The 16,683-nt window shown below is 44.1% G+C and overlaps 1 protein-coding gene across 1 annotated transcript in view; it reads right to left on the bottom strand.

Annotated features, from left to right (window-relative positions):
• LOC8039449 overlaps positions 1-16,683 on the bottom strand; it is a 44,017-nt gene that overhangs the window by 16,875 nt on the left and 10,459 nt on the right. Inside the window, exons 2-5 of the mRNA XM_029995679.3 lie at positions 8,902-9,093; positions 7,430-7,505; positions 4,798-5,058; positions 2,151-2,300 (exon numbers count right to left, since the gene is read on the bottom strand). Of these exons, the coding sequence (XP_029851539.3) occupies positions 2,151-2,300; positions 4,798-5,058; positions 7,430-7,505; positions 8,902-9,093 (679 nt within the window). The remainder of the gene's footprint in view (positions 1-2,150; positions 2,301-4,797; positions 5,059-7,429; positions 7,506-8,901; positions 9,094-16,683) is intronic.

The following is a 16,683-nucleotide window of genomic DNA, read 5'->3' on the forward strand; positions in this document are numbered from 1 at the left end:
ACTGTGGCGCCATCCGGTGATTCCTCTCCGGGAAAACATTAATGGTGGTTTTATTATATTTCTGTAACGTCAATCTTCTGGTCATCGCGTTCAATCCTAAACCCATATTGTCTCCAAGGCGCAGCGCTAAGCAATAATTTTAGCAATGTGACCATCGATCGGAGAAAAATACTCGGATAGCTTGAAGAAAGTACTCGTGGCGCCATCTAGGCGGTCTGCCAGGAATTAATCTGGTTTTCATTTGCTCCTCTCAGAGGACGCCGCCAGCGCGTTCGTTCGTTGTGATCATAACCCGCGGAAATTTCAGATTCTACACTACTCGCACTTCATAGAGCATACTTTGGCATGGTCATTAATAAAGCAGATTAGATACACGTACATCTTATGTTGGGAGATCAGTGAACAAGTTGGTAACCTATCTTCTGGTCGATTTTGATGGACGGTCTCGGCAATTTGATTTTTTGTTTTATTTATGAAATAACACCTAATCGAAATACTTTTACAGAATAAAAATATCTTAGTCTTCTAGCTATATTTACGACTGCATCAAATCTTGGCTTTTGAGCCGAATTTGTGGAATAAATACAACAATTGGGATATGTTTAAACCATAAAACTATTTTAGAAGTGCTGAGATTACTACTTGAAAACTGAGGTCACAGACTAATGATATAGGTATGAAAGAGAAGTAACACGGGGCAGTGGCTTCACAAGAGGGGGGGGGGGGGGGGGGAGGGCGGACCATCTCGGGTGCAACGCTCAGGGGGGTGTCGCGGCGGGCCATGAGAGCGGGGGGAAGGTTGGGGGGGGGGGGGGGGGTCGCAGCGGGTTACGTGAGAGCGGGGGGGGGGGGGGGGGGGGTGTCGCGGCGGGCTACCACCCCGGGTGCCGCTGACCCTCGTGACGCCACTGACACGGGGAGAAGTAATTTGTGAGTTGGAGCTTTCGGAGTCAAAAAACAAAAACTCCAGCCTTACAAGCCTACCTATTTAAATGGCTCCGCGCTAAGAAATGTGACCTCTCGATGAATCCTTATGAAAGCTGTATGGATGGCGGGATATTCGAAATGTAATAGGAGCTCCACTTTTAGCACGATCGTTTTATTTCATACTACTTTGGTGTCACGTGAGCACGCGCAACTCAAGCTCGATTGAAGACGTTGAGCGTACTAGAAGGGAAGCTTCTACTGCATTATTAATCCGACACCGATAGTCTACCGTGATCAAGAAGGAAACCCAAAACATCAACGTAACACAGGTCTGGCTTCACAAAGGTAAACTGAGCACATTGTTTTCTGCAGTAAAGCACCAGTAATTATATTCTTCCATTTATTTAGCACACCCACTTGAGCGAAATAGCTTTATCTCGATGGAAGGGTAATGGAGTCACGTGACAAATAGGTGCCCACTGTCTCGCCTGCATGGCCGCTGGAAATAGAGGACGCTCGGCCGCTTCCTAGGCAAGGCTGATTAGAAGGGTGTCAAATATTTGTGCCCATGTTTCCACAGAGGGGAAGAATGCATGCGGACATTGCCAAGCTGCGCGAGCGAGCGAATTTGCCAATGTTGTCGAATCTCAAGAGCGCTTCCTTCCACGTTTTCTCGGATGAATGCTCCTGGCCAGTTCACTTCAAGCAAGCCGAACCTGATGGTATTTCTGTACGTTCCCTACCCTGCCAAACTTTGGCTGTTTTGTACTTCCTACTTTGTGATTATTTTGTCCCTAAATGTAGAAAGTTTACTAGTTTGTCCGGGACTTCGCACTAGCGTGAAAACATCAAATTGGCTGTTCAAATACATTTGAAATTGAATGAAAATGTCCCATTCGGCCGCCATATTTGACGTGCACGCCTTTAAATTTTAGTTTATGGGCTCTTGGGGACAATCCTATATGTTTTGTCCCACTTCAGTGACAAACAGCAACAACTGACACCCACCAACCTCAAGTACGGGCATCAAAGCACGCCAAAGGTCCCTTAGTAGGCTGGGAATCACAGTTCTCATGAAGTAAGCACGAGTGACTTCAAGACGGCCAAAGATACCTCCGCGTGTGTGCTACACCTGCTCGAGGTTGCTTAGGGTCGGTTTTTGCTGCTTGTTGCTCAAGTGGGACAACTTCTTGGGAAGAAAGAGATAGAGAATATCGCCTTACCTGGGGGCCAGCCGTCGAAGGGAACGGCGTCCAGGCTCCTCTGGGATGCACTAGGAAAGGCGTCTGGTGCTGCATCGTGTGCTGCGGGGGAGCCACGTACATCGGTGGCGAGGGATGACGGTAGCGAAGCGCCTCGTAGCCTGCCGAGTGCTAGAATTGTACGCGAAACGTGTCATGGGCTATTAACAACCACAAGGACGCTCATCATCACTCCACATTACCCTCTGAAAAATGTGAGCGTGCTGCAGTCGTCACGCAGCAGGTTGATGATCAATTCCTAATATGTATAGCAGCACATCTAGAGCATCACAACAGACCCCTTTTCAAATTCAGTGGCCCCTGGTGGCCCTAAAAGGGAGTTTTACTTTCTACAAACTAATGGCGGTTGTAAAGCTATTTCATCAAGCATCGTCACGTTGGAGCGTCAATGGCAGATGAGAATTGGATCATCATTCACCTCATAGTTTTTTTTTAGTTTGTTTCAGTTTCAATGGCGATAACATAGGAACTGCCAGGACGAAGTAACCACCCATAAGCGCTCTGATAAAAAAATACTTGAGTTTGATTGGGAGATCGCACGCCAAAATAGACGCGTATGCCTACGTATCTAATTCGTGCGTCGTGTTGCACCTACAACTGGAACGTACAGGCTTCGTTTATCCTTCGCTTGGTAGTAGCATCAACTTCTTCCCTGACAAACCTCAAGGAGGCCGCCTTTAAATTAGTACACATGTCATACACTGAGATGGTGATAGCAATGAAGGTTGCCAAACTTAATTTTTAAAATGGTCTATTTCCGCGCGAAATTCGGGAGTCAAAATATGCTCCACACTCGAAGAAATTCGGTGCGTCTCCTTTCTCCCAAACTTCCTCCCAAACTACTACGAAGTGTCAATCGCTGCACTCTATCGAGAAAGCTCGGTGAACGACAGGGCCTCAGATATGCTTTCCTGACGAAACAGTCTTCGCTTTGACAGTGAGCACTACTTCTGTCGGGCTTACCAAACACTAGGTGTCACAACGCAGATTGCTTTTTTAAGTGTAGACTTATCTACAGCTTTGTCCGCAAGTTGCAGCAATTCGTTATCCAAAGTGCTCGGCGGAAAACACTGGATATCTTAGAATGTACTTAAAGATAAGCAGAATTAGAACGCTACTAGTCTCCTGCCCCGTGCCGTTCCCATCTCCTCACCAAGCAACATTTTTTGTTTGGTTACATATTAAATTTTTTAGCTGCATTTAGAGAAAAAAATGTTCTCCCTAAGCTTCACAGTAATCTAACTTGATTGAACTGGCTTACAGTCTGTACAAAATCAGCTGCTGTATAACGTTAATTTACGCACCAATTCATTTGGTTCATAATATACGACAATTGAAATGCTGCACAGTGCGCACCAATTCTAACCCATCATAAGGCAGTAGCCAAAATTCAAGACCTAGGACAAATTCGAGATTCAAGACCTAAACAGCGTCGCCTTGGCACGGAGCAGGTGTGCCAAAGATCCCTCCCATTTCTGAAATACCCCGTGAGACGGCGCAGCATGACAGGAACGCGAGGAACCGTCCTTACAGACGGACATGTTTTTAAGGCCTGGAGGCACGCTCCTCTTAGTGTCCAACTACACTATAGTGTCCAACTCTATAGTGCCCCTGACGGGAGGTGGGGGAAGCCGGGGTGGAATTCCGGCCCCCTTTCTGGCCTTGTGCTCAGACATCTTTCTTCTTCCGGCGTGCACATAAGCGTTTTAACGCCTCTCTAATATTGAGTCCACTGCGTGAGCTCCTGACTTGTGTAGGTTCTAGCGTGTGAAATGGGTCAAAGTCTAATGTTTTTGTTTTAGGTGCCAAACCAACGAAGGACATCTGGCACGCCCCAGCAGAAAGACGGAGGATTCATTTCCAGCACCTGGGAATTTTTTTACGGGCAACCGAAATCTCGGTCGCGCGGCATCTTCTTTTCCGCAATAACCTTCCGTCAGATTATGAACACGCCAGCCTGGATTAGAAACCCGTCACTTGGTGACCCGTATGCCCGCGCTTTGCCTCGGAGTGACCCATAATGCTAGATATTCTAAAACTGGTATATAATTGCAGCAAATTGCTATTTTCGCGTTTTATATTGTTATTTTTTTATTTTTTTTATGTGGCGAAATTAGGATTGTTATTATTTTGCCTGGAAACTGGCTCGACGGATTAATAAGCACATCTGAACTAGTAACTCAAATTACAAGTCCCGTGGTTTACGAACTTACTGAATTCTCAAGGTTCGTCCTAGAGGGAGAGTAGTTCTACAGGCAACATTGAAAAGGTGACGTAAATTGTTGTAATAAGGTGGCAGTAGAGCTTGGTGCAAAACGAAATGTGGCGATGTCAAATGAATGCTGCGAAAGCTCACAACAAAATAAAAAATATAAAAATAAATGCTTATTTTTTTATGTCCTCGATTTTTAAGGTATACAACCTGTAACATTACTCCGCTGCAAATGTGGGAACATTTGAAGGTTGCCATTTTCTTAAGAGCAACTATAAATTTAGAGGAAATCAACAGCAGGCTGGGAAGAGTGAAGCCTACGTATTCCGAAAATAAGTTTAATTTGGGTAGATCAAAAATTCGGTCAGCGTGGTGCACGTTTGTTTCAAGTCCTACCAGGTGGGCCGTGGCGGCAGCCACGGCTGCGGCGTCATGCTGCTGTTGCTGTTGCTGCTGCTGTTGCTGGTGCACAGACACCAGCGGCGTGTACGTCATCTCCTTGTCGGCGCAGTCTCCGGGGGCTGACGACTCGAAGTCGGCGTCCAGGGCCGGGGACGTCTCGGGGCTTCTCTCGTGCTTCCTTGCTTGGCCCGGAGTCGGCTCGAAGCCATTCAGCATCGTCTGGTCCAGGCCGAACGCGTCGCCCGGAAGCTCTTCCTGCGGGCCAGGCGCAAGACAAAAACAATACTATTAACGGACAGCTTAAGAAACATATGGCGTGGAAAATTCCGAGCACCTTGTTATCTCGCAACCGCCAATGAGATTCCGCAATTAGCCAAGAAAGAAATCTTTTTTTTTTTTTTCCAAACCATACCGGATTTGAAAAACTTATCCCCCAATATTGACTCAATTTTGTCTACTACATTTAAACAAAAAGTACTTGTTAAGCGCATATTTTTTAAGTCTTTTTAGTATTTTTCTTATTGAATATTACGCTCGTTAGCCGCATTGCTGCAGCAAGCTTGAAACTCAAGCGCGCCGTTCTGCGTTGCGAAAACCCTACGGGGAGCGCAAGTTCGTCTGCTTCTTTTCCAGGAGAGAGAAAGGTTGTGGTGGACGTCGAAACGGCGAGCGCCGATTGGCTCTGACAGAAGGATAGTCGGTAAAACTCAAGGCAGCTTGCTTTGAGGCCTATACTTCAACCAGATCTACTATACTTCAATCAGAGCCAATCAGAGCTCGGTGTCTTTTTGACTTCACCGCGACTCCTGGAAAAGAAGCAGACGAACTTGCGCCCCGCATTCTATTAGCCGGTATCGCCTAGCATATTCTATTTGGGTCCCCCACTTTTTTTATTCGCACTCATATGTGGAGGCCTCCTATATTCTAAAATTCTCTTCTAGAACGCGTCACTCACGGGCCGCAAATTAACGGCTCTGCGTCATAAACAAAATGTATATTTGCAATAGCTAATCTATATTTTATAGACGCTTCGAAGCTGCTGTGCTTGTGCTCCACTATAACCGACCTTCAAATTCTTGTTTTACAGCGAAGTTTTTTATACCTAGGGTTCTGTGGATTTTTCGTGGGCGTCAACAAAAACTCAGAGAGGGCTCACACCGCCCTCTCTTTGTCGTCATTCCAAGCGCTTGCGTGCCTAGTTTCCTTTCCTTCTGCCGGCTGGCTGTCCGTTCGCGCGTGTCTAGTTTTCTCCGGCTCCTCGGGGCGGCAATACCCCTCGACTTGTGTGTGCGTACCTTTCGTCACGATGACCACCTATCGAGACAATAAATGTGTTCGTACCTTTGTTCAAAATTCTGTGTCACGTCTATGTCGTTTGCTAAACACCTTCGCTGCTCGTCCACCTTCACAGAGTGGAATGACTCATGATATTTCTTTTATATTATTACGTTCACTTCACTTCATCGTTACCGCAGCAGGGTCAGTGATTACCATTTTAGATTCTACTGCGTCCTTCTACCCAGCGTTGTCCTTTGTGGGGGCGCGTGAACGTCCGCTTCAGTTCCTCGGCATCTAACTGAGACAAGGTCAGCATTGGCGGCTGTAATGGGGCCCCTGTGCAAAGCGTGTTTGTGTGTTTAGAAACGATCGCACATATTGTAGTACAAAGTAGGCTGCAAAGCATTGTGAGTTTTTAATGGATAAGGTGCAAAAGCTATACATTTATTGTATTTAATTGATCGAAATGGTGGTCATTCTGAAAAAGTGAGAAATAGTTTTATCGTTAATAAACATGCTATAACAACTTTTGAAGTCTTAATTGTAGAGCTGATCTCCTAATGTTCATTGCGCTTTTTTCTTTTACTTTTTTCTGCTATAGTAGTTGCCTACTCCTTCCGTCAGTAGGCTTTTATCACAACTCTTTAGACAGACAGACCATCAGAAACGTAAGTGCTGAAACCTAAGCTTTAAACTTCGAACGTTCAATATTTATCTGTGCAGTTTATTTGAAATATCGGCCCTCCAATTTACGAGACAAAACAGGGAGATAGGGATTTGTTTCTATGCGTGTAGCAAGTGAACTTAATTATAAATAATAACGAGCATGCACCGTGTCGAGATGGCTTCAGACCGTCGAGATTTGCTATGGGTTCCTGTTAGGTTACACATATTGGTTCTCCAGAGTCTCAACAGGCTATCGAAACTTGAGGATTTATTAAACGGCATACATTGCATTCTCGCTGACAGCTGAAAACATGGAAGGCCTGTCCCGCAGAGAACTTTATGCACCACATTTTCGGTCTGTAGCCAATGAAATTGACGCATCAGCCGATACGATCACCAAGTCACTAGTCATGAGTCACCAAGAAAAAAAGGGTGAATGTAAGAGTCACGCCCTGCAATTCTTAAGCTGTCAGTCACTGTACATTATTTGCGAAGCCTGCGCAAATTGTCTACTAAAAATATACGTTAGTCGATAATAACAAGCATCGAGCGCTAACTTATTAGAAGGTCATTTCTAACTCTTTGTTTTTTTTTGTTTTTTTGTTTTTTTTGTTTTTTTGCATGAAAAAGAAATGAGACATTTGAGTATAATAAGAAAACACGGTAGATGATCGTTAGGCACCTTGGTAGGTCCTTCCCTTGGGTTTCCGTTCCCGTCTTCGTCCGGTATTTTTCCGTCCATTGTTTGACCCCAGGAGCTGCACAAAACATAGCGACATATATATTGAAGAAAAGAATACTTTAATATAACATGAAAAGTCCCAATCAGACTCCCATAGAAGAAAAAACAAAAACAGTACATTTATTTTCGCGCTAAACACGTGGGAATGCTAGTCGTTGCAATGCACGGCGAAGAACGGAGCTAAAAATATGTTTCGTCCTTCAAAAGAGAGCACGCGCGTTGATACTGCGCGTGTCATAAGCACGTAAAAGGGCGTGCTCCTTGCCAAAGAGAAGACAGTTTTCTTTTGTCTAAAAATACTTGAAGTCTCGCCATTCGCCGAACTTCCTACATAGATTTACCTATTGGCTGTCGCACGTGTTTCGCGGGAAGGGAGGGGCACCAGAGCCCTTGGAATGTAACGGATAAGAAAAAGCTGGACGATTCGCACAGAGCCAAACAAAATAACTGCGGTAACCAAACATAGTCTCACCATTAGAAAAAGAAATCTCATGAAATTATTTTTTTAAAGGAGCAATTACGTAAGCAAATTTCTCGATCTCTGCAAGCAGCTGGACAAAAATGAACGTGAGAAAAAATAAAATAAAAATTGCTCCACGTTAGAAAGAGAAGTGCTATGGGACTGTGAGCACGGCGCGAGCATGTGGAACAACATAAGGATTCACAGATAAGTGTCGCAATGAAGACTATTTTAATGCGAGTTGAAAACGCGGCAAGCCATTACGGTCGGCGTTTGTTGAGAACTGGTTTAGAATGGCTAGCACCACAGGTGGCCAGATGACCAGTATGACGACTCTCATCAATGGGAAGCAGGAAGAAGTCGTGGTACTATTTTCACTGTGCAAAGTTACTCAGTAGTGCGACCCGACCTTTCCAAATAATGACTATTACTAGACGTCCGGAGTGTGCCGGTTCGTGGTTCCGCAACATTTTATTTCAACATTCGGCATTGCTACGACACTCCGTGCTCTAAAGTATGTGGCTACGTGTGAAAACCGCGAAGCGCGCTTTGTATTCATAGTTAGCGCGATTGTAAACCAGTGTAGGGGAGGCTCTAGAATAAAATTACAACTTTTGGCTCAGTGCACAATATGCAGAGCCGAGCTGGGGATTAGGCGGGCCGTTGTTTTTGTATGCGCCAGTCATTTAAAGGGAAAGGGAGTCTGGCGGTCGGTCCTTCCGTCCCGTGACTTCATGAAAATGCTGCGTCCGTACTGAGAGACGTATAGGGATGTTGTTACTCTCCGGGGGGCGGAGTCTTATTGAAACGAGCCACACGCCGGGGGTTTTTGAGAATATACACACAGCATGACACTCTTAGTGCGAACCGAAATTCTGCGATTTTAAGAGTTTTGCGCAGACGTGCTCGAGGCTCTCACAGGGCCTGCGGCGGCTGTAGATCGGAGCTTGGCAGTGAGGTTCCGGAAGCCGTGGCGGCCGCGGCCGCAGCGGCGGCAGCGGCCGCTGCAGCCTGTTCCGAGTCGACGGGCACGAGTGTGTACTGCGTGCCGGCCTTCAGGTTCACCATCGCGCTGGCGTCCACCTCGATGTAGAACTGGGGCCTGTCGCCGGGGCCTGCCGTGGTGGTGCTCGGACTCTCGGGCCTGCAAAATCGACGAGGTCGTTTGTACAAAACGAGCCGTGTCTCGATCCTAAATATTGTATACAGGTGTCCCCTTCTGTGAATTGTATTTAAAGTCTTAAGTTGAATTGGGATCGCCCAGCTTTAAGGTTTACGATTCCTCTGATCTAGCCTCGATGCTGTCGAACTCTACCGTGTCAATGTGATATCATAAATGCTAAAATGAATAAAAGATATGAGGATGTCACGAAAATGCGTGATATCGTGCCGTTATGGTGTCACAACGATGTCACGTCACATCGTTACAACACGGTGACACGTGACGTGACTTACCGTCACGTCGTCTTTTTACATCAAGTGACACCTTGACTAGACATCGTGGCTTCCCGCCACGTGACGACATGGCGTCATGTGACACTGTCACATCACGTGACGCTCATGCGACACCATAACGTGTCTTGACACGCTTCGTTCTTGTGTGCAGAAAAACAAAAGTGCGAAGAAGTCATAGAATTGCTATCCATTGGAAGGCCTTTGGTAAGTGCCAACGAGACAGCTACTTTTTGCACGAAAAATGGCTAAGGCTCATTTTCATTAAAAAAAAAAGAATATGCTAAATAAACGGTAACTCACAGCTATAACACGTAATAATCCCCCTAACTACAGGAAGAAATACTTGCTGGTCATAGAAGTATACATTAATTTTCCCAATAACTCTAGTGGGGAAACGCTTTACGCTGTAATGTGACCCTTTACCCCAATATAATAATAAAGAACCGAACGAACAAAAATATTCCGCGTCACGTTCTAGGCATCTCAGCTTTTTTATAGAAATCAAGCAGCCTCGACATTTTTCTTTTTCTAATAGGGCATGCAGATATTGAATCTATACGATTCCATCATGAAATGCAGATGATTAGGCAACCTGAAGTAGCATCGTACAGTTCCTGGCATCTTAAAAAAAACAAAAGGCTCGACTTTAAATTTTGAGGCCTCTTGTTCTCTGATTTGTTGGTCGGCTATCCTATTACCGAAATTCGAAATCTTATATGCTGCGAAGCGATAATGATTTTCTCGGGACTGAACACGTCCTGCGTTTTTTTTTTTTATTGCCATTTCCCTCATCCTCACTGCCAGGTTCAGAGGAGCCGGGCCACGTGGACTTCAATCATGCTAGCATCGCTCGGCGGCCAATGAGGTTACTTATTTGGTCGATAAGGTTACAGAGAAAGTAATCACGAGGCAAAAAGCGAAAATATTATCAGCCATGTCCAGGATTTTTGCGTTCTCAGTGACACTACCTCCGCTTGAACAGGGAGCGTGCAACAACACTTGGTCTGTGTACCCCTACATTTTGTTGGTTGATTGCGGAGGGGAACTGGGAAGAGGTCCGTACCTTTTTTTCAGCTCGTCATTTCCTTGGTGTCCTCCAGCGACGGCGGATGCTGAGTCTTCATTTTTTCTGCGAGTATGGGGGCGAGCGGTTAAAGGTGGATTTAGTAGAAAATAATGAACAGATAATCCCTCCGGCTTGCCAAAGTCATAGACACGCCGCACTAATTGGCGTCCCTGCCGATTATCGCCTTCAGGTGAAGGGCGTCGCAATACAGAACTACATTCGTGATATTAATTACCTTCCCGCAGAACACGCACAGCCCATTGAGGCCACAAAAATAATGACTACGACGAAGCTCGGAATGAGATATAATTTGAGAAAATGCGTTGTGAACAGGATAATAGGCGTATAAAATTTCATGAGTAGTGTCACAACGCACATCCCTTTTTATTTTCTGAAAGTACTCCCCCCCCCCTCCCCCCCCCCCCCCCCCCCCAGCCTTTCAAACTTCGCTGACATTCTTTCCTTTGTCGCCGTTATTGGCTGTCTCTGTTTTATGCACGACAGTGATGTGTAAAAAACTCAGTGCTTCTCTTTCGCCGCAAATCTAGAGAGAGTAAAGGCAAGTAGGCCGGCGAGCTGGTAAAGCATAGACTACAAACTAGTGCCCTCATTTCGGTGGCCCGGTTCTTTTTTGTTATTTTATTTATCGGTCTTTTTTGCCATGGTTATGTGACCTACGGCGACGTGTGTCTTCTCGTGGGTTTGTGGGCCTATTCAAGGAGGTGTTTTTAAAAAAAAATCTTTAGCTGCGTTCAGAGTTTCGCTTCTCTCCGTCCTCTTTCTTTTTTTTTTTTCCTCACGTTTTAGGGTTACTATGTCCATTGAGAATGCCACACTCTGCAACCTACGGAGGAAGCTTGTCGAATAGATTAGATCAAAATAACTTTGGAACTAAAACAAGAAGCATGTACTGCTGTGCCAATTAGAATGACGCAAGCGCGTCGCAACATCATGCCCAGTTTCTCGTGTTATGTTGTTTTTATAAGTCTGAAGATATTTTCAACCCCATCATTTACCGAGAGTGTGTAGAATGCAGCGTCTGGCTCTCCCAAGTTGTTTTCCGGGAAACTAAACTCTCCAAAATTTTTAGAATGCAAAATAACAGGCTTTCTTATCATAATATATTTGTTGGTTAGAATGAAGGGCGCGTTTTCGTTTATCCGCGACAAAAAGGCGGTCAACAAAGGATCTGTTCTACGTCTAAACTCAACCACATCATCAGATTTGAAGCCTTCGCAAGGTCACAGAACTCTCCTGCTTGCGAGGGCTCAGGTCATCTAAACCATCAGTTTCCTTGGGAGGTAAAATTTACTTCAGACCGAAATAGCGTGCGCATGCCCAGTGAAAAAGTAAACGCACCCAAAATAAACAAACATTTAAGTACCCATCGAATGGTGGTGGCATTTATAACACTGGCCTAGATGTACGGTGAACATTCTAAAAAACAGTGCTTGGGGTTTCGCCAATCAGTTGTATTTCGTGCACTGACTGAACGGCGCTGCTCAGGATTCCCAATAAACGACACTGGGACTAGAAAGACTACACACATGACATGTCAAAGTATGCTTACTTGTGCATGTCGCGTCCTCTTGCTAGACCCAATGTATATCTTTTATTAGTAATGATTAGCCACGCGGCTTCATTAAACTTTAAAACAATATTTATCGACGCACACACATATTACAATAAAAGTGAAAATGTTAACCAGGTGGTTATTTGAAAACAGCGGTCATAGAAATAATACTGGCTGAAAAAGAAGATCTGCTCTGGTACATTAGGTTTTGTCGGTGAACCTGCAGAGTGCCGCAATGCGAATCGCAGGCATGGGAGGGAACATCCACTGCAGCCTGTGGTTAGCTGATAATCTCCCCTAACGTCGCAGTCACGGACTATCCAGCTTCTCTGGGGCGAGGTAGACGCGAGGCTATTATAATCACTCACTGATAATAAAATGAAGAGCGTGTTTTTTTTTAAATATATTTATACTGCTTGCTTCGTAATCTTTTTTTTTCTTCTTCTTTGCGTTCTTATTGGTGAATGATAGTTAACGTGCTGGATGGCGGACCAATAAAAACAGGCTGTGAATTCGTCATCTTAGTGTTGCTTGGGGGGAAATGCAAGACACAATGGCAATATTAAAAATAAAAATAGTGATATCGAGGTGTAGCGTGTATTTTATGCATAAAAAAAAGGCTTGATCGTGGCCGCTTAACTTGTCAAATTCCCGTTTGAAGGAATCCTGGCAACCCAGAAAGGCATCAACGTGAAGCATGTCTTTGTGCGCGTTCTTCAATTTGCAATGTTGCTTGCCTTCACAGTTAACTTGAGATGTAGGCGTGGTCACCTCCTCTCTATCGCCATATTTTGTAGCTTCACTTTTTTCACGAATAAGAATTATAATTTGCTCCCCCCCCGCCCCCCACCCCCGAGAATGAGTGAAGTTACACAGCTATGGTAATGTCCAAAGGCGTTTTTTTCTTTTCGCGATTTTGAGGAATCTTCACTGATTGTGCACAAGAATTCGTGTTCTTAATGTCGCCCTATGACACCAAAAATTCGCATACCCAAGCTTGAGGTTATGCGGAGTGCAACTATTAGTTTCCGTGCACTGTGCACTTGAAGCATTCATTAAAACGAAAACAAAATCTTTGCAGGTTAAAAATTACGTTTTAGAGAATTTTATATTTATTTTAAAATAAAATGTCATCGTAAAACAGTACCTTTGCTGTTTATTGCACTCAGTAGTTTAAAAAATATATTTAGCCCAATACTCTAGGCTATTTTGAGTGTGTTGCCATGCCCCACATGCACGCATTTTTTTAGCATGCTCATTGCATGCACAACGTAAAAAAAAACATGCGATTTCAAAACTAACACCAGGTTTACGAAAAGACGATCGAGTACAATAAACAATAAGAATTCGATTTAAATATCAAAGAAAAAAAATTTTTTTCCCCTGGCGCTTGTTACCTTCATATATTCGTGATCAGGATGACGGACAGCTTGAAAATATGGGGTGTGGCTTAATATGTGAATTCTTTCTTCTTGGATCGCTATTCGCTGTCCTTATCGGTGAAGGCGGCAATCGCATTGATCGCAGAGCGACAGCAACATGCTGGGACCGCGCCACGTCCAACGTTATCACAGGTGTCAGTCACTGTATAGTGATGACTCTGTGGATACTTTTTCGCAAATCAGGTGGAGGGTCGACGACTGCGAGCAATTTAGCGCATCCAACGACTGAAACTGCAGCCAACGTTACACTCAAAAAAAAAAAAAATGTTTGGGCGTCTACTACCCCCAAAACACTCGAAGAGCCAATGTTTGTGATCTACGAAATTAGCTCAGCGAAGGATGAGGCGGAATATCCGTTTAGACCAAAAAATAAAGTGGCGCGCAATGCAAAGCGTCATGTTTGCATTCCGTAATGCGGCAGCAACATACGTTCAGGTCTAAACGGATGTTCCTCCTCATCCTTCGATGAGCTGATTTCCTAGATCGCAGAGATTGGCTTTCCAATGTTTTGCGGGAAAGCAGATGCGCAGGCACTTTTCAGAATGCACAAGCGCGAGGTAGCCAGAGCTCTGGCTTTGAGATGTGCATTTTGGGCGCGAATGCTGGTTGCGCGTTTGAACGCTTGAAAGCAACAACCTTGAGCTCTCCTGTTTGTGGCATTGGCTGCAGTCTTAACTTAAGGGTGAACGGAGCACGAAAGGTGGGTCGTGGTATTTTCCTTTTGCCTCAGGAATGAAACGTACACATGAAACAAATAAAAAAATATATATATATTTTCTGCGTGCTATTTATTTTTATTTTTATATTTATTTATTTACAGTGCCTAAATATAGCGGGAAGCCTAAAACGGCAAAACAACAAGTCAGTTTACACAAATTAAAAAAAAAAACAAAAAACAAAAACAAATCCAGTCCTCGACCTCATTGGTAGCACACTATATCAAATGTTCAACGCTTCTCTTGAACGCAATAATGTCACCATTATAAAAGTCCACGAGGCATGTGTCAAGATAATCAAAAATAGTTCCGTATAAAAACTTCCAGAGAAAAACAATGCACGCGATTAACGTCAAATGTGCGCTATGAGTCCCATGCTATTATATTCTTCGCGAATACGACTCTTCTCTTCTGTGGTAAAAAAAAAAAAAAAATATCTTAAAAAAAAAGCTAATATTTAAAATATTTTGAACATGCGAATACTTGGCATCGGTGTCCGTGGTTGTAGTTATACACCGTTTCACCTTATGTTGTTCCGCAGCGAAGGGTAGAAGCGCGAGCTCATAGCGTTGGCAGCTTCCCTTGTTGCACGAGAGCGTGTGCCGTCGAGATGTGCCCTAGAGCGAGGAGCTCGCGCTTGTAGCCTTTCCTGCGGTACAACACAAGGTGAAACAGCGTATAGTATAAATTAATATTACATTTTGACCTTCAAATGTTGTTTGCTAATAATATAAGCATGCCTGAAGCGATTGGCTAAAATCTATTTAGGCAGCTTTATGCGGAAGGGCAAATGTGTCGGTTTCCCAGAGCATCTTAACTGTTTTATTCAAACCTCTCCAGAATATGTTTCGACCATAATTCCGATCGGCGTTGAACGAGGCTGGTATTGTGATCATGGCGGCGGCGTCACCTTTCGGTCGGAGTGGTCGACACTGCCAGGCTGTCCACGGGGTCGGTGAACGAGTCCGGGCGATCGCAGTGCTCGGACTTTGGGCTGCGCTGGAAGTCGCCGCCCTCCTTCTCAATCTTGTCGCACATGGCTCACAAATTCTCGCTGTCGAATGCAAAAAAAAAAAAAAAAAAAAAAAAAAAAAAAAACGAATCAGAGACAAGGTTTTAATTTAGTTATACACTCATTATTACTGTGTTGACCACAGAGGATTTTAATAATAATAAAAAAAAAAATCTGTGTACATTTTTAAAACTAGTTTGATGCGTCAATATTCCCGGAGCTAGGCAAATGACAAGGCTGAGCGTGACGTAAGCACGTCAAATGTCACGCTTAGTGCAACAGAGCCAACTGTTTTTATATGTTTAGACTTGTCATTCGACGAGCTCCGTCGGTTGACTGCACCAATTTGCTTTCCCCAATGCTGTGCGAAAAACTAAACGCGTCAAGTTTTTAAAAATGTAAACACCAATTAACTTTTTTTTTTTTGCCATACGCTAAAATTAATCATATATTTATAAACGGCAAAATGACAAAGCACAATTATTTTTTCTTCGTATTTTTTTTTTAAATTCATGATTGGCTCCTGATCGATTCTATTAAATTGTATTGCAACACCTCTGATTGGTGATAGAAAATAAGGTGGCCAGATGCAAAACCCATCCTATTCTTATTAGGTTCTCAGTGATTATCAATACAACCCGCCCATTCAATTACAGAACAAACGAAGAAACTGAATTAATATTGCCTAAATAAATAAGCGGGCCTTTACGCTCGTGCGGAGAATCCGGTAGCCCAATCTGTGTTATCGACGTTGCTCATCCAGCGATTGGCGAGGCCCGTGAGGTGGATTCGCTTAAAGAGAAACGTGAAAAATGACAGTGACATTTTATTAGCCCATATTCACGCCGTGGTGATTGTGTCCTTAGGTCAAACCTGGTTTGGCCCTTCGCCATTTGCTAAACGCGCGCAGCGATTGGCACACTGAGTGACTGGCAGATGAGTGTAAACGCGCAAGCTCTCTTGAACAAAAACAATTCTTTCCCCAATAATTTTTAATAACACAAATTAGTCAGAATATAAGCGGCCAGGATTATCGAAACGACGAATCACTCAGCGCGCGTTCACTTAAGAGGCCGAAATAAACTGCAATGAGACAAAGTACGCTCATGAGAAAAATCGCGGTGAATAAGCAAAAATAAATTAATGGCACCAAATTAGTCAGTACTGAGCGCTGGGATCACACTTCATTCAAAATAATGCCAGTGTCGGTCCAACCAACCCCCGACCCTCTCCCCTCGCCCCCCTCCCCCTCCGCCCTCCAAAAAAGAAAAATATAAGAAGAAACAAGGATTAAAGTTATTGCCTAATGACGAGGCAAAAATTAAAGAAATAAAAAAATTGTAGAGTTAAAATGTCGAGACATGCACTGCGTTCACAATAATCAAGTTTTCGCGTCTCGCAACAATATATCTTCAAGCTCAGCTACTCAACGCAACCGTATTTGGCAATCGTTTTCATCTTTACTGGTCG

Source organism: Ixodes scapularis, unplaced genomic scaffold, assembly GCF_016920785.2.
Source record: "Ixodes scapularis isolate PalLabHiFi unplaced genomic scaffold, ASM1692078v2 PGA_scaffold7__128_contigs__length_106722199, whole genome shotgun sequence".
NCBI classification, from domain to species: Eukaryota; Metazoa; Arthropoda; class Arachnida; order Ixodida; family Ixodidae; genus Ixodes; species Ixodes scapularis.